General features: G+C 43.5%; 1 protein-coding gene across 1 annotated transcript; it reads right to left on the minus strand.

The window, feature by feature from the left end:
• Positions 1-4: 4 nt before the first annotated feature.
• MTF1 (metal regulatory transcription factor 1) lies at positions 5-21,434 on the minus strand. The gene is made up of 11 exons (XM_027443737.3): positions 21,298-21,434; positions 20,560-21,034; positions 14,294-14,532; positions 13,766-13,897; positions 13,001-13,074; positions 11,820-11,953; positions 10,885-10,962; positions 9,223-9,325; positions 8,108-8,661; positions 7,146-7,212; positions 5-6,362 (listed from the first exon to the last, which is right to left on the minus strand). Exons 2-11 carry the CDS (start codon positions 20,980-20,982, stop codon positions 5,974-5,976), a joined length of 2,193 nt encoding a protein of 730 aa, XP_027299538.1. The 5' UTR covers positions 20,983-21,034; positions 21,298-21,434; the 3' UTR covers positions 5-5,973.
• Positions 21,435-22,173: the final 739 nt, after the last annotated feature.

The raw sequence follows: 22,173 nt of genomic DNA on the forward strand, positions 1-22,173 counted from the left end.
AATGTTTAAATAAGCATTTAATTAGGATTCCATTAGTATTAATATTGCTTTCAATTCCAAAAAAGTTAATTTCCACTTCTTTGTAGATATTTCAAAGTACAATATTAACTTCATACAAAATGAGCAATTAAGCAAACACCATTATTTCACATTTTACATTCTTCAAAAAATACAAATTCATATTTACTCTTTTTTTTTTTTTGGGTTTTGGAGATGCTCTTCCTTTGGAAGTACTGTACCTGTAACTAACATCTTCACATTGCTCAATGTAAGCACATTTGTTCCCATGTTTCAGAGTTAAATAAATTCCTTTAATACCATAAACACATTCTTGAAAAACTGGGGTTCGTTTCTTTTCTCATCTCCAAGACCATTGCCCAGCTCCCCGCACGTGTCAAACAAAACGAAAGCAGTGAACAGACAGCCTAAGGTTCTCCTGGACTCCCTGGTCTGACAATTCTGCAGATGTTGATGCCGAGGACGACTTCAATAACCCGCCAGGCCTGAGGTTAGCGCGGCCCTGCCTGCCTCGCTGATGCTAGTCAGTGTGAAATGGAACAGCAACTGCAACTCTCTCTCTCCAAAACAAGGGTCAGACAGACAGCTCTGGTTCAAAAAGCAAGTGGAAGAGGACACAAAGCTACGCAGCGAGAAACACCAGCTACTGTCAGCTACGGTACTGCAAAAACATACCCTTGGTTTTGCTGAAAAAGATCGTATGAAAAAAATTTCTTGTAAGAAAAAAGTAGAAACTGCATTTATTTGAGAAAGTGTACGCTGCATAATGAACCAAATTTTGGCCAGCTTGCACACCACCAAAAGCATGGTGTGGGATTTTTAAACTAGTTCCGAGAACACACACACTTAGACTATGTACACTACTACATAAATATCCAGTTTAATTTGCATTTCTCAGTGCAGACACAGAATCCAACTTCTAGAACATCAGATATATATGGAGACAAGACGCAAAAAAGTTAAAAGTTCAGCCCTGTCCATGAGTATTAACTACAGGTAACATTTATAAAAACTTGCCATTGTTTCCAAAATATGGTAAGGAGAAAATAGTATACCAATTAAAAACTAGGCGATCAGAAATTTGTAGGGTTTCTTCCAGACATGCTTTTTTTTGTTTGTTTGTTTTTTGCCTTAGGTCCAAATCGACTCTCACAATTCTGTCCAGCTAGCTCAGATTACTAATGCCAAGGACTTTCCCCTCGTAGATCTTAACGCATTTTACAGAGAAAGCTTTCAACTTCCTTGTTTTACAGGGAGGAAACTGAGGCACGGAGAGGTTAAGTGTCTCGCCCGAGGTCGCGGAGCCAGCCAGCAGCAGGACGAGGATCCCGACACCGAGGTCCCCTCTGCTCTACGTCCCGGCCCTGGCTGCCAGCTGTTTCCAACCCCCACCCATCAGCAATAGCTCTTCATCTCCAATCAACCCCAAGGTCAATTACGCCCTAACGAATTTCCCCCAGCAGCTCCACAACCAGCAGGCCACTCGTTAATTGGTTCTCTGAGCCGCATTTCTAATCGGTGCAGGAAGAGTACTGTAAACAGTTCAGCAATGTTGCTGCAGTTGCAAAAAAACAAGATCTGGGATGACTGCGGAAGTGCCATCCTCCGTGAAGTAAGGCAGAGAACAGGACATCAAAAACGATCTCGTGAAGACAAATTGTAAAGGTGCAACATGCCTGCTCCAGAACAGCTCGTCACTTCTGTGTCACTTCGGGGGAGAGGGGAGGATGAGGGAGAAGGGAGGAGGCGAGGAACGGGGTCGGAGGCAAGGAACGGGGTCGGGGGAAGGTACTAATTCCCTACAGAAGTGACAAGCAGCTCCCCAGAAAGCGTGAGAGAAAAGGCCTGCTAAAGCACAGTGCTCTCAGTGGGATATTTGCATAGATTGGACGTTTGCTAATGATGCATAATTTCTCTCGGGTACAGACAGGGTAGGGCAACACGTCACCGAGCTCGTCACTAAACACACTCCATCAGACAGACACAGACAGACCGACCACGCGGGACAATGATCTTTAGCTACAAGTATTGCACCAAGTTAAGTGCTCATCTTTGCACACCCCTGTTAACTTTTACTCAGAGCAAAAATAAACTTTGTGAAAGTATATACAAAAGAAATTGCAGCAATTGGGTTAAAGATAAAATAACCTAAAGTGCATTTTAGATACCAGTATGAGGTTCTGCGAACTAGTCTTTCAGGACACAGTTAGCATTACAGAAGTGCCCAATTCGTACTTTGTTCTATATAATTCAGTACCAGCATTGGAACAGTGCTGATTTTTCATCCCTCTACCAACTACGAGCATGAAAAGCAACTTCCACAGCCTTCAGCTGCATGCCAGGTTTGCTTGCTTGGGTCGCTGCTTGGCTACCACAGCTACCGACGGTGGTAGTTAGACCCCTTCGACATGTTTCAGCCCCTGCACCCATCTAGAAAGTCTAAGGAACCAAGTAAATCCCCACAGGCCACCGAAGAGCAAATCCTTTAACACAGAATGACCCAGAGCAGCTCTGCTCTCTGACTGATCATGAAAGGGATTTGGGAAATGCAGATTTCGCAGAGGGAGGGCACGCTGATCTCAGAGGCTCCAGCACACTGGCAGAACGCGCCCCTTTCCGGGAATCCAACATCTTACCAGATCTGCAATGATTGAAACTCCATTCCTTACTAAAAATTGTATTGTGAATATGTGAAATGCCTGGGCAACGAGGGGGAGAAGGGCAGAAAGCTCCCTGGCACCAAGGATCTGAGGGCTTTGCTGTGACCGATGCCTCCCCTTGCCAGCTGCTCACGCGCCTCCTCCCAGCCGAGCGTGTTAACAACCACCCCAGCAGCACAGCGATCCCACAGCGCTGGGGATAACACAAGCAGCCATGTGGGGCACACGCAGCGTGGAACACTCGGGCAAACAGACCGACAATTAAAACAGCAGCACACAGCTCTACGACGCAACGGGCAGGCCGCACAGCTCGTGGCAGAGCAGGCTCTGCGCTCACAGAATCACGCCACTTGGCTCGTGACAAGCTCTAATTAGTTTCGCCTAAATTGCAGCCTGTCTGACACGCACACGGGAGGGTAACTGCACACCCAAAGCACCTAGAAGTCAGCATGAAGCTGGAACACGTTGCTTTTCCTAAAACACCGACAGGACACAGTAGCTGTGAAGAGAAAGCAGCAGAGGGGTTAACCTCTAATCTCCACTCGGAAAGGATCTAAGCAGCATCCTACTGCTGCTAATTACCACACCTCCAAATTAGCTTCCAATTTCAAAGCCTTTGGTAGATGTTTGACTGATTTCTACCACAAAGGAGTTTCTGAAGATGCTATCTGGCCTAATCACCGAGTTTTAGGTGAACTAAGTCACAAGTAGCAAGACTAGCGAGGAAAAATGCTTCCCTGAAGGCTGGAAAGGCTCGGGAGAGGTTGCCAAACCCCCCAGCTGTCACATTTCGGGGCACGTCTGGTACCCTTGTCCCCCTCAGAGAACACCCCACGACTCCAGGGGAACCTATGTGCTCCTGCGTTAGCAGATTCTCTCTCTCACACACACACGCACGTCCACGCACCCTCAAACACCACGATGCCAAGGGAAGGCAGGAGGCCACTCGGTGGTCTCTGCCCCCTGGTGAAGCCCCACGCACACTCCAGGCACCTCTCACGCTCCTTCAAGGCCAAGCTCTACACGAGGGAACCGGAGGACACTCATCCGTGGGCAGACAGCCCCAGCCACGCAGGCTCGAGGCTGTTTTTTTCTGTGTTCAAAGCAGTTTCTTGCTGCCATGCAACCGAACTGCATCACAAAACGATACTGTAGGGGGAAAAAAGAAGAGAAAAAAAAACAGAGGGCCACCACCACGCTGTCCTCAAGGTTTACCATGACTAGAACAAAACATCAAATGCTTTGTCAATCCACATTTCACGGACGCAGACCTTATTGCTGCAGGAGCCACATCCCCTCCATGATGGGCTGCACAGCACCGCGGCTGAGCCAACGCTCAGAGAGGAAACACGATCGGCACGTTTCCAGTTCAGTTGATGCCCCTAAGCTTGTCACTGCAATTAGCAAAACCCCAAGCACCCTGCCCTAGTCTAGAGGCACGACACGCAGCACAGCCTCTCCTCCCTCACGCTCACCCTAGTGGCACAACCCTAGTTTCACCCTTCGGCGCTTAAAAAGTGGAAAGGAGATGTTGGAGAGGTGAGAAGCCAGCCCCCTTCAGCCCGCTTCCATCTGTGCTGTGGCAGTGCATTTGCAAGGGAATCGAAAGAGAGATAGCTGAAGCCACTGTTCTGGCTAAAACCATGACAGTGACGTTGGTAAGGCTACACAGAGCATGTCACCAGAGGGTTAAAAACCTCCAAATCCTCGGGGATCCTGGGGAGGTCTGGCTGCATTCCTACGATTCTGTCCCCAGCAGGTGCAGAGAGCAGCTTTGATCAAATAGGAGCAAAGAGCAGTGAAAGATCTCTATCCACTAGGAGACTGCATTCCTAAATTTAGTGCACAGAGACACTCCACGTTAATTGGCTTACAGTCGTTATCTTTGTATCTCACTAATAACAACACTGTAAACTGAATAAAGACTATTTAATATTCTTTCCTTTAACACAAAAAGACTGACAGGCAAAGCCATAAAGATGGATAAAACACTATAAAATTACATCTTTTAAAATAATGCAGCATAAATAAACCATTTAGAATGAGACTGCATTTATTGCAACATTACAGGCTTTTTGGTGGAAGGGGGGTTTGTGTTTTATTTACCCTGAGTAGGTTAGAATATAGACTTTCAGTTTGATATGAAAAACTACTATGTCGTGTAACATCTTTTAGTCAAGAAATAGCCCCGTGCACAAAAGCTGGCATTGCAGTAGGTTGGAGGCAGATTCAGGCAGAAATCATATAGCTTAACAGAAAGGAGGAAGCGTTTCTGGACAACTGAAGGATAAACTCACTGAATTCAAACGGAATTTACGGCAAATCGTTCTGGAAATTTTCCTAGGTTTGTTCTTGACAAAAGATGATAGTAACCAGCAAAGGCACCATGCTCCTGATTAAACAGTCAGAGGGCTTGTTTAAGAGGATGACTTGTTTCTGAACAGAGCCAAGTAAATCAAAAGAGCAGCAGACACCGATCTGACTACGTCTGGAACTCACTGCATCCTTCAAAGAGAGGCAAAGGAAAAGACTCATGAGTCTGAGCGAGCAGGGGCTCCGATTGTGTTTCCGTGTTGTGAAGCAGTGTACCTGCCAACACATCTCAAGTCCTAATGAAATTAGATGAACAGATCTATCAGGAGCACAAGCACCCTGTGCTCTGCTGAAATAAGCTCCCCAAAAATGTCTGTAGGCTTTAGTAATAGCGTTAGTACAATGCAAATCCAGGCATCACCTCCCAACACAGTGATGTGACAATCACATTCCAAAAAAATTGCAGATAAATCACCTTCTACTACAATAAAACCATTTTCTGCTACAGCAATTTCCTTTCCCGGGCTCCCCTTATAGTGCATGGTTAGTATCAGACACAAGAGACAAAAGAAAATTATAGACCCAAGGAGTTGTAACAAAGACCCACTCGCTGCCAGTACCTTAAATTCCAAACATAAGTGATGTGCAATTGGAGACAAACTAACCCCCCTTTTTCTTTTTAAAATCTTTTTGCACACGAGTAACCTTAACTTCCGTGTTCACATATGACAAGCAAAAGTGACAGACAGTGCAGCCAAAACAGTTCATATATAACTTAGCTTTTTTTTTTTTTGACTTTTCTTTTTTTTTTAGATAGATTCTCAAAGATGGATGTACCTGGGATGTGACTAAGATGACATCTGTGAAGCAGAAATAAGCCACAAAACTTCCAGAGAGGAAGGAAAAAGAATCGATCCTTCAGTTTCTGCTTCTAAGGAGAAGGGTTTTACCCTCCAGGTGCAAAAGAAAATCTGGAACATCTTCATTTAGAGAAGCTGCTATTCAAACCAATTTCTTCCTCACCCTGCAGTAGTGCTTCAATTGGAATTATATTGGATGGGGTTTCAGGGCTTTGGAGGGACAGGTAGTCCGATACATCCATGGCACTTAATGTTTCAGTCTGCGAGTCTGAAGGGGTAACTATCTGACTGCTCTGCCCACATGAAGGAGAAGGGGAAGAGGAAGGAAAGGTCTGAGGCTGCAGCTGGGGAGCTGGCTGCTCCGAAGCTTTCGTTTCAGGTGAGGGACATTCCTTCTTACTGGTGGCTTTGTCCTTGGCAGAGTCTCGGCAGGCACACTGACACTGGCAGGCCTCCTCCTGCTTTATAATGATGACAGGAACGCTGAGACCAATCTGCTGAACGGGGCTTCCTGAAGGGGAAACAGAGTTCAAGACACACATAACCAAAGTGCGCAATTCCACCACGGGGAGAGACAAATCACTGTTAGATTTGATCGTATGCACCTTGCAGAAGAGATTACACACTGTTTTTTCAAGCACAACGAATATCCCTAGCAGATGATAAATAAATAAAATGGAAGTGCTCTCTCCTGATGAGCAGCCTTTACAGGTTGAACCCAGACCTAAGAAGCCTGGTCTAAAGAGATCTTACCTATTTTTGACTATGATTGATTCAGATTTGCAATATAATAATACTGTACAGAGAGCACATTACAGAACAGAACTTCTATGGCTGTGTATCATTTAGATGAATCTTGCAGATAGTACTTACCAAAAACAATTGCTGAAGAACTGATTAAGTTTACCACTTTACTGCCCATTTAATGTCTTCATTTAAAAGAACAGAACACAAATTATGTCCTTGCATTTGTCTTTTGTTCTTCTACATATGTTCCATTAAAACATCATTCTACTTTTATGCAATACTTATTTTTATACAGCACATCTTTTTATAAATCCTAGATCTAATTTATGGTTATCTTACAAGTTGTTAGAAAAAATACTACAAGACAGATCTCAGCACAAAGCCGTAAGTCTACTGATTGCACTTAAAACCTCAGGAAGATTTGAAAAATTGAGCGATTTTCTTCGAGACTTCTGCAAGCGATTAAATCACCACAAATCCTGGTTAAGCCAACACTACTGCAAACAAGCAAAGAAGGAAAAGAAGGTTCCATGTCGAACATGCTTACCTGTGTTGCCAGCTACTGGTAATGCAGTGGTAAAAAAAACCTTTTCTACTACTTTCGGAACTTGTGGCTTAAAGGAAAAAAAAAAGAAAAAGAGAGCATGAGATGATTCGAAACAAATTTCTACTGTTCAACCTCCAAACAGCTGCAAGCAAAAGAAACATAAATATACGCTTTCCAAAGAGAACACGCGGGGAAACTAATAAAAAAATTAGCATTTGGTTTGGTTCTCTGCTATGTTCTGGCTATTCCGAAACTAAGAGTAATATTTCAGTAGTCCTAAAGATGGGGAGTAAACTCCCTCTGCACTACATGCCTGTTATCACAGCTTGTTTTGACAGCTGAATGACTGAATTCTTAAAAAAATTGCCGTGCTTGCTCATACTGCTTGTACTTGCAGCCTTTCATTCTTACTTATTTGCAACTGACAAAACCTAAAGTTGGCAACAGAACTGCTTAAAGATAAAACACAGTCTTCAATATCCAGATTTACTGGAGAACCAGAAACATCCCATTTTCCCAGAAAACGTATTATCTTTATGAGGCTGCATTACAAAGAGACAGAGATTACAAAATGTCTGAATGCTGAAATTTTACAGTGTCTTTTGTACTTGTCAAAAGGAATAGAATAAAAAACATATTCTCAGGCCATATGGTGCAGTGTCCTGGATAAACCAGGTTGCTATCTTCTGTGAGAAGTTTGTCACTTGGGAAAAGAAGGAGAAAACAAGATTTCTATGCCCTTGGGATTTCTCTGCATCTATTCTCTATTTATTTCTCTATTTTAGGGGCTGCATCAGTGACGTTTTTATCAATATTAATACAATAAGCTTTATATAATACTGCATCCTGGTTTGGATCTTACAATTCCAGGTTTGATCCCCTTTTTTTTTTCCCAAGGGGAAAGACTCTATGAGGAACAGGGATGGTTCAAGCTATTTCAAAGCTAAGCTAGATATACTAACCATTTGTTCTTGGCTTTGTGGAGAACCAGTGGCACCATTTAATATCCATTGCAAGTTTTGCTCTCCCATGACAATGCTGGACTGTAGAATAGCGGTGCTTTGAGAAGGAGTAATTGTTATAGTTGGATTACTGGTCAGAACAGAGTTCGCACCAACAGGCACAGTCTGAACCACAGCTGGCAGGGGTTCAGTGGCACTTGGTGCTGTCGGGGCAGGAGCCCCAGCAACCACTGAAAGTCCTTGTACAACGGGCTGCGGTGGTGTCTGAGTGTGCTGCAGGAAGTCTTGGTGACTGGCTGGAAACTGTGTGCTGTGAGGAACAGGCACTTCTGGGGATTGTAAAACAGTTGCAGGATTTCCAAATGCAGCTTGCTGTGAGCTGGTTCCTATGGAGGGAGCAGCGGGTGCTGCTGAGGCTTGTAGTGCTGAATGCGAAGGCTCAGAGATGCCAAGCTGCAGTACGAGTGGAAGAGACAACGATGCTGAATCTCCTGCAGAAGGCGGAACAGCAGTGACTGAGTCTGCATGACCATTAAAAGCTTCAATCAAGGCAGCTGCCAAAAGAAACAAAGAAAATATATAAATACCTCAATTCTCATAAGGTCTGAATAAACAACCTTTTCAATAAACTTATCAGCTAGCTAATAGATTTTCGCTCAGTAAAGCACTACCACTTTGAGCTCAAAAACATACAATACTAGGCAATGAAATCTGAAGGTAGGTCCAAATTCAAGAAGCTGCCAACACTGAATACTACACACTAGCTGATCAGCCCCATTAGCCCTCTTTCCAAAGCCTTTTCATCAGCAGGCTCATGCAGCTACATCAAGAGAGGAAGTTCAAAGATAACACAAACATGAAGTCCAAGAGCGTCACTGTACAACAGCCTGTGTAAATACATGGTCAGTTCCCCTGTCACTGCCCAAGTGTTACATCATCCGTGAATGTATTTCAACACAAAAATATTTCAACACTGAAGCTGAAGTTGTCGGTTTGCTACTTAAACTATGTGGGGCAGTAGTCTTCAGTCTGAGCTGCTGATTCAAACACTTGCATGCAGAGAGAGAAAACTGTCAAAAAACTCTCTCTTAAAATAGTGCAGAAACAATTTGTACCTGTCTGCTTAGAGTCTTCCTGATTTGTGGTATGATCTGGGCTCTGAAACATCGACTCAAAGATACTTGCTGGTGAGATTGTGCTCAGGTCTTGTCCATGTGTCTGGCAAATAGAAAAGACAGGAAGATATCAGATAACATTCCATCTCAGGTCTCTATAAACTTTGCACGAATCCCAGCCAGGCAACATATCAATGTCAGAAACACATGCCCAGTTAACCAGCCACCTTCAGGAAAGGTACATAGTTCATGTACCTAGCATAAAATGTAAAATGACACTTAGTTTTTATTACCCAAAATCAAATTTACCAACATAATGAGAAAATCCTTACAAAAATAAGCAAAGCCTTTCAAAGTCAAATACATTCTTCTCATTTATACTTTGTTCAACCTTTATTTACTGTAATACTCTACTAGAAACTGAAACAGACATTAATTCGGTCTTTTTTTTTTTTTTTTTTTGCAAAACCTTTTCTGGAGCAGAAATAAAATAACTCTGCTTAGACTATATCCTGAACTATGCACTGCTGTCACCCACACTGCTATCAGAACAGAATATATTAAAAACCTGCATGCTGCTTCCACGTTGAAGCACAAAATAAGGACATAGTCTCATCAGCATATAATTTTCCTTCATGTAAAATTTAAGCTCAGTCAACAGTTAACTGCAAGCAAGAACATCATTATGGTAAAATCAGATGCTGAGCTTTTAAAAACAGCTTGATTTAATCACTGCATATTTTGGAAGAAAATCCATCTCTTTCACTTGGCTATTCTGCTGTTAAGACTTCAGAGCCATTGCAAAAAATAAGCCAAAGCTCTGTGCTGAAAGTGCCAGTAAAGTGCAATTGCTTCCTGAACAGGCTCTTCAAGTACTCACAAGTTTATTCACAGATGTGTTTGTGAAAAGATGCAATCTATTTAAACGACACCTGGCAGCTAATATTTAATAACCTAATTAGGTGACTGTGTCACTCAACAGATTACTCTATACAAGTGACCCAACTTAATACCTAAAACCCAAATCTAAACAGGAAAGACCAGGGAACAAATCCAAACAGTGGGGATGAAGATGGTTTAAACATGTCCTACTAGTTCTGCTGCAGAATAAGTTTTTCCTTTTCTGTAATAAAGATCTTACTCAGCAGTACAAAAACAATAGCTTGCCTTCTATTTGCTTATCTGTATTCCTGTCTGAAGCCTTCGAGATGCAAGCTTGCCATTCTTAGTCTGGACATGTATAAATTCCCCCACTGAAGCACAAGAAACATGCTGGATAGTGTATCAGCTAGTTACCTGTTTCATTCACTGTTCAGCCAGCTCTAATCCTACAGCTCAGAGCTGATCATAGCTACATCTCTGGCATATATTGGGTAGTAACATAATATCTAATTTGTATTCACTATTCACTTCAAGCTGATTCATTTTGACCAAATGTTATTTTCATATTGAAAATGAATGCTAGAATTATTTTCTTTTGTGACACAATATGTCTCTTCCACTAGAGAAAGGGAAGTCTAAAGGAGAGCACGCTGGAGCAAGTGAAACAGAAGCAACCAGTCATACATATCTAATCTGTGTTCCACTCAACAGGACAGATATGTTGCTAGGAAAAAACAAAACTCAAATTATGAGTGAGGCATTCAAGGGACAGTAACTCACTAGATTAGAGTTCTCCCGTAGTTCTGAATCTGTTGATATGAGGCTTAAGTCACTCAGACAGAGCGAGTGGCTTGTATCCTGCAAAGAAGAAGAAAAGAAATGGGGTTAAATATTAAACAATAGTGGCAGAAATGTTTCTAATTACCTTTTAAAGTTCATACAATATAAGAAGAGCTATTCTGTCTACACAGATTTTTTATTTTGTTTTGTTTTTATCTATGGATGACCCAAGTCTCAGTTCTAAAATCTAAGGAACAATATTGCTAAGAAAAACATATTTAGCTGCTCTCAAGGATCTTAACATCTCCCACATTGCTTTGCAAAAAAATTAAGCAACCTAGAACTGCAAATTAGCATATGAGCAAAGCAGCCTGTAGAATATAAAAAGTCAAGTCATTAACAGTTAGTGTTTATTTTACTTCACACACATATTACGAAGCGTTGAGTGAAACATTAGAATCTACAGGGAATAACTTGATAATGTATACAACTGCCTATATGCTTGTGCCAGTACTTGCTAGTCATCCAAGCAGCAGCAGCCCAAGTGTTAATTTTAATGTGATTAAAATGAATACACAAACTTAGACATGCTTTTCTAAATAAAACTTTGTAACCAAATGCCATGCTACAAGTTTCAGAAATGCTGATGCCACTCTTTATTATCAGTGTGCTGTGAACACAGCCTACGAGAAGAAAGCCTACACTTCCACCTTGAATGCCAACAATTTCAGAATTGAAATTGAATTCTCAGTTCAAAAAATAAAGGCCACCACCAGTGACTTCATGGGAGATGGGCATCGATTATAATTTCATTTGAAAATCTCAGCCTTAAATGTTACACCTTTAAAACAAGTTACAGACCAAATAATTTTTTTCACCAAAGGAAGGTTTTGTCTCTACCTAAACCAGAAGCATCAGGAAGAAGAGCTACTAACCTCAGACACATTGTTATTGGGAAGTGCATTATAGGAATGTCCTTTCTCATGACCTTTCATGTGACTCTTGAGACTATACTGTGTACTGAAAGTCTTCTCACAGCCATTACTGGGACAGAAGAAAGGTTTCTCCCCTATAGACAGCAAAAACCAGACATAAGAAACATACAAGCTTACATAAGATACTGTTAAAGCACATAGAATAGCAATAGTATTTTATACAAACACGGTTGTTTTTCTCCAACACAATTTGTTATTACAAAAAGTGAAACCTTAGCTAAGTTAAGTATATTCAAACTCTTTCTGCACCAGAGCACATCTTGGTAAGAAAAAGAAGTACCTTGGTTTCTGTACAAATTGCTACTTACAGCCAAGCCAGCAGCACCAACAGCTAACTGAAAGAGCAGTTCCTTAATTTGCTATCACAATGGCCCTATTCAAAAGACTGGGTCCCACCTTATAAACAGTCTTAATGATACTCTGCAAAACGGTAGGTAATTACTATATGACATGTTGGAACTTGTATGAATAGATTTGAGAGTCGCTATAATGCCACATAACACATTCGTCATTCTTGGAAAGAGGCTTATAAATAAAAGGTTCCATTTTATCAAGTGAACTGACACAAGAACAGAATGTTTAATTTCTGTGCATCACTACTGACACATCTGTGAAACACGCTGATGAAATTCAAGACCTGTCAGGCATAAATGGAAGTGACTTTTCTCTGTGGTTCAGCTTCTTTGTTCTCAGCAGAAACATGAGCTGAATTTTTTATTGTCCACCCATTTTTTTATGTTACCAGTGTGCTTGACACAGGTCATAGAGGAGAATCAGGATACATTCCTAGATATCTCCAGGAAAGAAGTGATTTATAGCTGACTCACTAACTTACATCTATTTGCATAGCTGTATTTAAGAGTCCTGAATGTATTGCGTAACTTAAAAAATAAAATCAATGGTGCCAAGACTGATCTAGAAGAACCTTTCTTTTTTTTATGAACTACATCTAAATGTAAAAAAATAAATAAATACAGCACTGCCTGATAGGAAAAATGTGTAGTTAAATGTCCCTGCTAGGTTATTTTATAAGCAAGTTTAAATACATATTGAGATTCTGAGAGTTAGTATAAACTGCACAGGCTCAATAAAATAAAATAAAATAAATCATTGGGACTTACCAGTATGTGTCCTAACATGTGTTTTGAGGTGGTGGCTTGCAGCAAAAGCCTTTCCACAGCCGTCATGCTCACACCTGAATGAGGCATCAGGGAAGAGTTAGAATCAGGCTCCTTTCATGCATTTGTTACAACCTCATGTCACGTTCATGTCACAGGACTCTGAAAGGGGGCCTGCCACCAGTCTCTGCTAGTACCAGGTATGTCCCTACAGCTGCTATGCATGCTGCACAGACTTATCTTAAAGAATAAAAACAATGGTACAAAGACTGATCTTAGAAGAACCTTTCCCTTTTTATGAACTGCATCTAAATGTAAAAAAAAAAAACAAACTACACAACACTGCCCAATAGGAAAAATGTGTAGTTAAATGTCCTTGCTAGGTTATTTTATATGCAAGCAGAACTCTGAATGTGACTTTAAAAGTCAAGCATGAAGTCGTCATTTGGGGTTGTGGGGGTCTCCTTCATGGAATAAACTCTACATCACATCACACAAACACCAATACGTTTTATAATCGTGCTTTTCTTGCGATACACTTACGTCAAAAAAAAAATCCCCTAGCTTGACTATTTCGGTCACTTGAAGACAGTTATTTCACCCACTTTTACAAATAACTAAGAGCACTCTAGAAGAAACATGCTCAAATGCTAGCCTTTTTTTTTAATGGGAATAATTTCTCATTAATGACAGTAATAGCTGCCATTTGGCACAGGTGATCCATTACAGAAGTTCTAGAGAAGCAAAAATTGCCACCCAGCAACCTACCGAAATGGCTTTTCTCCTGTGTGTGTTCGAATGTGCTTCCTCAGGTCACTGTGCGTTGTGAAGTATTTACTGCAGCCTTCTGATTCACAGTTAAATGTTTTCCCTGTGTGAAGCCTCTGATGTGCTTTCAACCTAAAAAGCATGCACAAAAAATCCCTTTTATGGTCTGTAGTACAAGCCAGCCCCTCTCTGAGGCAAGCAAGCCATTCATTTAAACATGAGGACAGGATTAAAGCTTAATGGAAGTAATTGATATCATTCCCAAAGTCCTCACACAAATCTTAGAATTCCTTGTTTTTGTGCAGCATCTGCAATGCTACCATAAAATAAACAAACTATTTTATTACAAGTTCATCATCCTGGACGGTTATACCATCTTGGTATGTTTTTTTCACGTTATGTGGAGTTTTAATTTGCATCTGTCCTTGGAAAAATAGTAACAATTGTATTCAGACACAAACAACAAGTAGATGTAACTTGCAAAAGAGCAGCAGCCACGTCTACATGAAACACGCAGAGAACCCCTACCTATACAGTGTATTGAATGCCTTTTCACAGCCCTGCACATCACATTCAAACGGCTTTTCCTTAGTGTGCACTCGAACGTGGATTTTGAGGCTGTAGGAGGTAAGAAAGGCTTTGCCACAGCCTTCTTGATTGCAGACAAAGGTGTATTCCCCACGGTGTGTCTTTTGGTGAGTGCGCAGGTTTCCGGCAGTGCTATAGGTGCGCGGACAGCCCTCGAAGGTGCACTGGTATCTCTTAACCTGGGAGACAAAATATTGTAGGCTTAATTTTTAAGCATTTCTAGAATCCAGGCAGGGTAGAACGCCAGTTAAACATCAAAGACGATGCGATAGATTCTGACTTCAAAGGCAAAAGAGGGGAGGGAGGGGGGAATTGCAGTTTAATCATCAGACTAATTAATACATCTGCTGTACTATGCGAAGAAGCAGGCTGACCTTAGAGAACAATAGGAAACTAATAAAAGAGGGGGGAAAAAAGGGAAAAAAATAATTCAAAATACATCTAGTTAGAAATCAATAGCTGAAAAGAAGCCTAATAGGCTAGCAAACCACCTATATTTCACTCCGGTGCTTACAGCAGAGCTCCTATTAATGGCTGAAGATAAAGGAAGATGAACCTTAACACCCTGAATGAGAACCACAGTTTCCAAAATCTCCTACAGCCTCCATCAGACCATTTATTACTTAATTTTATCTCAAAGGCAGCCTTCGTTGCGCTTTGTTCTTCTCTTCTGCTTTGACTTAACCAGTAAATGGATGAAGTGCAGGGACTCAGACAACGTGCTTTCCATCCCAGGTCAGTGTCACAGATTCTCAGCCAGCTATCTCCATCACCAGGCAGCAGTTTCGTACTGGACTAGATCTGACTGTCTTCCCAGCCTCTACTACAGGCAGAAAAAAGACCACGGAAGAAGCTTCCTGTGTGCAAGTCATAATGCTTAATTAAATCTTAGTCTCTCTTGTGAAGTAGAAGGAATAAGCCATCTGATATGCTCGAATAATCTCCCTCCAACATTAATTATCAGACTGACGGCTTTCATTTGACTGCTGCCGTTGAGAAACCTTAACATCTAAAAGTAATTACAGAGCCCAGGAGAGGAGTTGATGGCTGACAGGCAAGCAGCAGAAGTGCATTCCAAAAGATGTTGATTCTGAAACATTTAAAAAGGCGATGCAAAGTCACAAGAGAGGAGCAGAAACTTGCAGATCTAGTAGTGTAATGACTAGACAGGAGGAAAATCTAGCAGGACACAGTCAGCAATCCTCTTTTCCAAGGTACAACCTGACAGTACTCAGTATTGCTGCATAAAAAATTAACAGGTACTGAATTGTGGGTTGATACCGGGAGAAGTGGATGAGCCTGTACATGACACATTAACACGGGTTTCCACCCATCTCGTGTCTCAACAACTGTCCTTCACTTTTTGCTTTATATATACACCCATCAGAAAAAAAAACATTTGAAACTCATTGTTTTATTACCACAGATGGGGGTATGAAAACAAACTAACACAGGACTCCTTGACCTGTGCTCAGGTAAGTTTAAAATCACTTTAGTTGTAGTCACACTCCTGTCAGAAATATCTGGCACTTCGGTGCGTGCCATAAGCAGCAGGGCAGCAGAAGCACATCGTCTTTGTGTGCCTAGGAATTGAATATTTGTTAATCCTTTCATAAAATAAGTAATTTGATTAACGCTTTGCGTAATACCACATCAGTGAAGGAACAGGCCCTCAGTAGGAGCAGTATGAGATCTCCAAATGACTCCACACCACACTGTTTTGCCCTGAACTTGTCTCCCATTCACATTCCACAATGTCATAAGAACAAGGAGAATGGAAGGGATCTGGGACACATTATATATGATGCTAGCAGTTGTTGGCACTGTTGAAGACTGCATCAGTGCTAGAGGGTCTGAAGGAAGGTCCAAAGTACCAGCCCTTAGTGCTGTCAGGGGAGCCACACATGCTCAGCATTTTCTCTTATGAACATGACTGCTAGATCCCAACGACGTTGAGGACATCTAAATAGCCCTCCAGGAAGCAGTGTGGCCAGGCAGTGCCCCAGCATAAACACAAACCCCAATTTTCACTGGGATTAAGGGCAGATAAATAAATAGCAACACCGACCTATTTTCCTTGTTTCATAGGGTATGAAATTGTTAGGATGTGATTCAAGGAAGATTTATAAAACGTGAGTGGACAGGAGCTGCAAAATCTCTTGGGTAGTCTCGAGCTGTAGCCTCTTGTTGGTACCACAAGTGCAGGCTGGCATTCACCTACACCTGCTTTTGATAAAACCTTATTGTTCAGAGGACATTACAGCAGGTTACGTGTACAAGAATACAAATACCCTAACTATGACACTAGAAAGACCTGAGTAAATTAACTAGGAGCAGTTTTCATTCTGGGTAGACTTGACTCCTGCCTCATGAATATCTGATGCTAACAGCATATTGCTCACTGGAGGTGAGTTTTCCAACCTTTAATATCAACGCTCATCTCACTACGTGATTAATCCAGGGCGAGACTTTACTCCGAACTGGAGCCTCGAGCTGACAACTGCTCAGCCAAGCAACCAGCTCTCCGTGCTTCTCCAGTTGTGCATGACAGCTGACAAACATTATCCCCCAGAACTGTAGCCACCGTGAAAGATATTTAGCTGTCACAAAACTCAACGGGGAGGAAACAAGAGCTAAAGGAGTTACACAGGATGCAGAAGAGAGAGAACAGTTTCAAACTAAGCTTTTTGCCATAGATGCAGAAAGAATATGGGTAACTGTCTCCCAGTAAGGGACTTCCTAAAAACTAGAGCTCAGAAGTCTTACCAGACTAAAGACTTTCCTTTTTCAGAATATCATCTCCTTTCAATCCTTACTACATTTCCATCTAGCACTGGAGACAAGATTTGGTTTCTTGCTTTGTTTTTTAAAAGGGACACAGAAGAGGACCTACTGTACACTTCACTGCAAAAAGCTTTAAATAATTAAAAAAAAAGCCAGTGGAGACATGATTCAGTTTCTTCTGACACTGTATTTGTTTCAAGAGTTTTCCTTTTATTTCTAAGGATGCTAGCTACCTCGGCTGCTCTCCACACAGGAGAGGTGATGAATTGTTAGGAGAACCCGTAATGAAGTGCTATGGTTGCACTCAGGACTTGACAGCCTACCACGAAATTCACAGGCTGGAGCTCAGCCCTTCTCCTCTGACCCAAGCTTTACTCTAAAGCATTCCACTTCCTGCAGTTTTTCTAACCCAGAAATACACGTGTGCGACTGCCCTGGCAGTGGTGTGCTGCACCAGAACCTGGTGTCAGTGTGGGCACCTACAACAGCACATGATGTTCTTCCACCCAAGGAAATTGAAAAGTTTTGGAGATGTTTGCATTCTTATCTAGTTGCTTTTAATAATACGAAGTGGTCTTGAGAGAAGGACAGTAATTTAACTGTAAAACAACCCACCCTCCAAATCAGCTGCAGTTGGTAACAAATATCTGGGCATTACAACAGTTACAAAATAATTAAAATTTGGTTGTGTGTTGAGGCTGCCAAAACACAGACACAAGGGCAGAAAGCACATTTTATTAGATCAAAGCGTGCGTGTTTTATCTTCAGGGTTCATCAGATTCAGCACAGTTTGTATCAGTACTGAGGGAAATGCTCCCCTTTGGAGCGTTAAGGCAGCTGCTGGGGAACATTTTACACATCGCATTACAGGGTATCTCATAGCAAAAGGGAAGCAACACAGATGTGAGCTGCCTAAAAATCAGATGAGGAGTCTAAGAAACCTTCTGTGCGTTTGCGTTTATGCCTAGACAGTGAGAGGAAGAGGAGGATATTTATTAATTAGTGATTAAGGATCTGGTCCCTGGCTGCTGATGCACTTCTCAAAGGAAAGTGGTGACAATTCCAGCTTAACAGCAGGACTATGGCAGAGGCCTTGCAGTCCCCCCCTTTTCTCAGAGACTAAATCTTTATTGCATGAACAGAAGGACACTGCGGACAGAAGCAATATTAAAACCGCATTATAAGCGAATAAGACTTGTAGAGCAGCAAAGCATTTAATTCTCATCTCACATCAGGAACTTGAGCACATCACACAAGCCTTACACACAGAACGATGCAGATGCTGACCGCGAAGGGCTGCGACAGAAAACACAGACAGCTGGGACACGGAGCACACAGGAATGGGTTGCTTTGGAGATAAAGGCCGGGGCTGTAGCACGTACACTTCTTGCAGAGGACAGAGTGCTATGCAGGAGATGCACCAGAGGGAAGCTGGAAGAGGCTTCGTTAGGCTTAACGAAGCATTTGCCTTACAAGTAGGACCTAATTGTCCAGTAATCAACAGGACTCGCAAGAGCTGAGCCCATCACACTGACCAAAGGCCACTTACATTGCAGTTTGCCTTTATTTTCAGTTCTAGAGATTCCCTTCAAAATTGTATTTTTCCTGTGTCATCACTGAACAAAAGGAAATCAATGAAACTGAAACAGAAGACTACAATCACGTGTATTTCCACAGACAATTCTAGTGAGAGAGGCATATTGCAACACAAGGAAGTTGAAGGGATTAATGGAGTGTAACAATTTCCCTTCATAGGTCTCTAAGATTGACTTGAAAGTTTAGGACTTTAAAGCATTCCTCTCAATTGTTAGAGCCGCCTCAGATGTTTTGGAAGTACCCAAGAATCGGACTGCTGGCACTCAGAGCTGACCCAAAGGCGCCGGAGTTTTAAAGTTTTTTTTCCTCCTGGCAACTTAACAAGCATCTGAAATAATGGAACTAAAAAGGGGTTTGACAAGACGGAAGAGATTCTGCTTCCTCAGGGCTTATTTCCACTTATTTCAAATTATGGCATAATTCCTTCCCCCAGCTAGAAAATTTAAGCCAAGAGCTGGAAAATAAATTCAGATAAAGAACTTCACCAGGCAGTTCCAGGTCTCGCAAGCCTTTTAAAAAAGGGCAGGGTGAAGAAATAAAGCAGGCTAATCGCATGGGTAAAGTCATCACCACCAATTCAGCTAGCACACACTGTTCTCACACATTGCAGACTGCAAGCTGATCCTGCTACAAAAAGGAAAAGAAAATACTGGCATGACTGACACACCAAATTAAACACTTCAGCAGCTAAGGAGGCAGGATTCAGCAGCTACAAATACGAATAATTGAGCAAAAGAAGTTCCTTAGACTTTAACGGGTTTACAGAACAAACCTGGGTCCAGAATTTTGTGACTAATTGTGAAGCCGACCTCCCACAGCCACATTTCCTTGCTGCCGTGTGAGTGATAATCAAGGTTCCCTGCTAATCTAAATTATTCAGAGGATTCGAACCTAGCTTCCTTCCTAACAAGGGCTCATTTCTGCAATCCTCGCTCACACTATCAGTTACACATCACGTCAATGCTTCTACCCCCAGCCCTAGCAGAGACACTTGAATAAATTTAACTCGAAACAAGGTCCAAAAAAGCAATACTCAGTTGTTAAAAATGCCTTAGCATTGCAGACAACTTTGCATTGCTTTTGCACCTAAGCAGTAAGAAACCTCCAAGCTTTCACCACTCTGCAAGCAGGCAGAATTCATCAGGGAAACAGAATTAAAAGGAATTTCTATTTTAAATATATAAACTCGCTTCAGCTGGTACTCTGAAGTTTCTTCTCAGTTCCCCCGTGAGTGGCACAGTAAAGCTATAAAGCAATTTTAAGTTTGGCACCTTCAGCTTTGTATTTTAGCTATTTCAAATAGGGCAGAATTTAAACGGTGATTTGGATGTGCTTTGCTCAGGAGCAGGGATCTCCACAGAATAACAGAGTTCACGTTCTTTTTACCTGTCTCTGAACTCAGAAAACAGTTCTCCAACTAATAAAAGGCCACAAAAAAATCACACACGCTAAAAATGCAAATGGGTTTTTGTTGCCACATTCTCCTGTTATCTAGCGTGTCACCAGATATGAAGAAACACTTCCTGGCTGCTTCACAAGAGAGCAGCAGGGCATGAAAGCGAAAACTGATGACGTTTGCAGCTCTGCTGCTGATACACCAACCTGTGGGACATGGTCACACCTACCTCCACGGGGCACTACTGTCACTAACAGCAACAGCCCGTGTAAGGGAGTAACTGCAGAGAACTAACTAGACACGAACCTTTAAGAACAGGGGAATCTGCTGCCTGCCTCCTGGCAGAAACATGTTTTCAAAGCATTTGAAGTCACCAGCTAAAAACTACTCAAAACGAACACGAAGTCTAGAAACGTTTTTGGCTACTTACTTCTTTAAGCTTGGTTTCTGGGCATTCAGACTGCAAAGTGAGTGTTGCTCCTTCGATATTTCGTGGCATAGGAGTCGAACCAGGATTTATCGTCAGGTGAATCTGATCCGGAGAAATTATATGTTGCACGTAACCCTGGGACATTCCTTCATGATCTGCTATTAAATGAAATCCTTCTTCATGACCCTCGGGTAAAAAAGGCAAGTGATCGCTACACTGTCCTTCATCCTCATCGTCCTCCAACACGCCGTGGTCCTGCTCTATGAGAACAGTCGTCCTGTCGTACACCGTCCCAGACGAGGAGGAGACCAGCCCGTTTTTAGCGGCGATAGTGGCGAACCTCATCCCGTTGTCCTCCCGGCTCAATTCCTCCTCCTCCGCCTCGCAGCACAGCGCGGTGCCCTCGGGGCTGTTCTCCCCCATGGCTCTCCCGCCGCTCACTGCGACATCCTCAGGCTGGGCCGCGACAGCTCATCTACAACGGAGGAGCAGGACAAGGGGGGTCAGAAGGGACCGGGCCGGGCCTCGAAACCCTCTCAGAGCCCCTCAGGGACCGCTGCGGGCGGCGGCACCGGGCCGCGGGCGGCTCCTCACGGATCCCCCCCCCGCCACCGCCGCCACCCCCGGGCCTCGAGCGGTCGAGCCCCGCCGGGAGCCGCCCCCAGGGCTCTCACAGCGTTCTCCCCCCGCACCCCAAGCCCCAGGAGCCGCCCCCCGCCGCCCCCCAGCCGCGCTCACCGAGCCCCCGGCAGCGGCGGCGGCTCCTTCCCCGCCCCGGCGGCACCATGATTCCAGCGCACTCACTTCCGCTTCCGGCCGCGCGCGGCACGCCGGGAGCGCCGCGCCCCGCCGCGGGGGCTCACGGGAAAGGGGGGGAGGGGGGCTGGGCCCGCCCAGGCGCTCGGGCTCTGGGGGTGAAGGACCCGGGTTCGAGTCCCGAGCCCCGCAGCAGCGCCGCTGTGAGGCGGGGGCACACAGAGGTGTAGAGGCACAAAATGTCCCAAATTGGACCCGCAAGGGTCACCGAGTCCAAGGCCTGTGTGCTTTGGGTTCCGAGGGACGTTAAAGCCCACCCAGCTCATAGAATCCTAGAATTATTAGGGTTGGAAAAGAGCTCCAAGCTCACCCAGTCCAACCGCCACCCACTGACCATGTCCCCAAGCACCACGTCCAACCTCTCCCTTCACCCCCCCAGGGACGGGGACTCCACCACCTCCCTGGGCAACCCGTCCCAACGCCTGAGCGCTCTTGCTGAGGAGAAATGTCTCCTCATTGCCAGCCTGAACCTCCCCTGGCACAACTCGAGGCCGTTCCCTCTGCTCCTGGCACAGTTCCCTGTGAGCAGAGGCCGACCCCAGCTCCCCACCCCTTCCTTCCAGGCAGTTGCAGAGAGCAATGAGCTCTGCCCTGAGCCCCCCTTCCCCAGCCCATATGTTTGAACCGTATGCCTGAGCAGAAAAAGCTCCAGCTGAGGCCATAACTGGTACTCAGCTCATCTTGTCCCTGTCTGCAGCTGCCCTGGCTCAGCAGTGTGGGCATCAGCCAGCAACTGTTTTTGAAATGACAGGTTTGCAAGAAACTGTGTTCTTTCACTTTGACTGGATCACTGCCCCG

The sequence above is a fragment of the Anas platyrhynchos genome, chromosome 24, assembly GCF_047663525.1.
Source record: "Anas platyrhynchos isolate ZD024472 breed Pekin duck chromosome 24, IASCAAS_PekinDuck_T2T, whole genome shotgun sequence".
Lineage (NCBI taxonomy): Eukaryota > Metazoa > Chordata > Aves > Anseriformes > Anatidae > Anas > Anas platyrhynchos.

What these genes read in the sequence shown, in the direction of transcription:
- MTF1 (XM_027443737.3), bottom strand. Translation starts at nt 20,982, where the DNA reads ATGGGGGAGAACAGCCCCGAGGGCACCGCGCTGTGCTGCGAGGCGGAG. An exon ending in TACGGGAGAACTCTAATCTA is followed by an intron (nt 9,326 to 10,884) that starts GTGAGTTACTGT and finishes TCTATTTGCCAG; the next exon opens with ACACATGGACAAGACCTGAG. An exon ending in CACAAAGCCAAGAACAAATG is followed by an intron (nt 7,213 to 8,107) that starts GTTAGTATATCT and finishes TTTTCCTTTAAG; the next exon opens with CCACAAGTTCCGAAAGTAGT.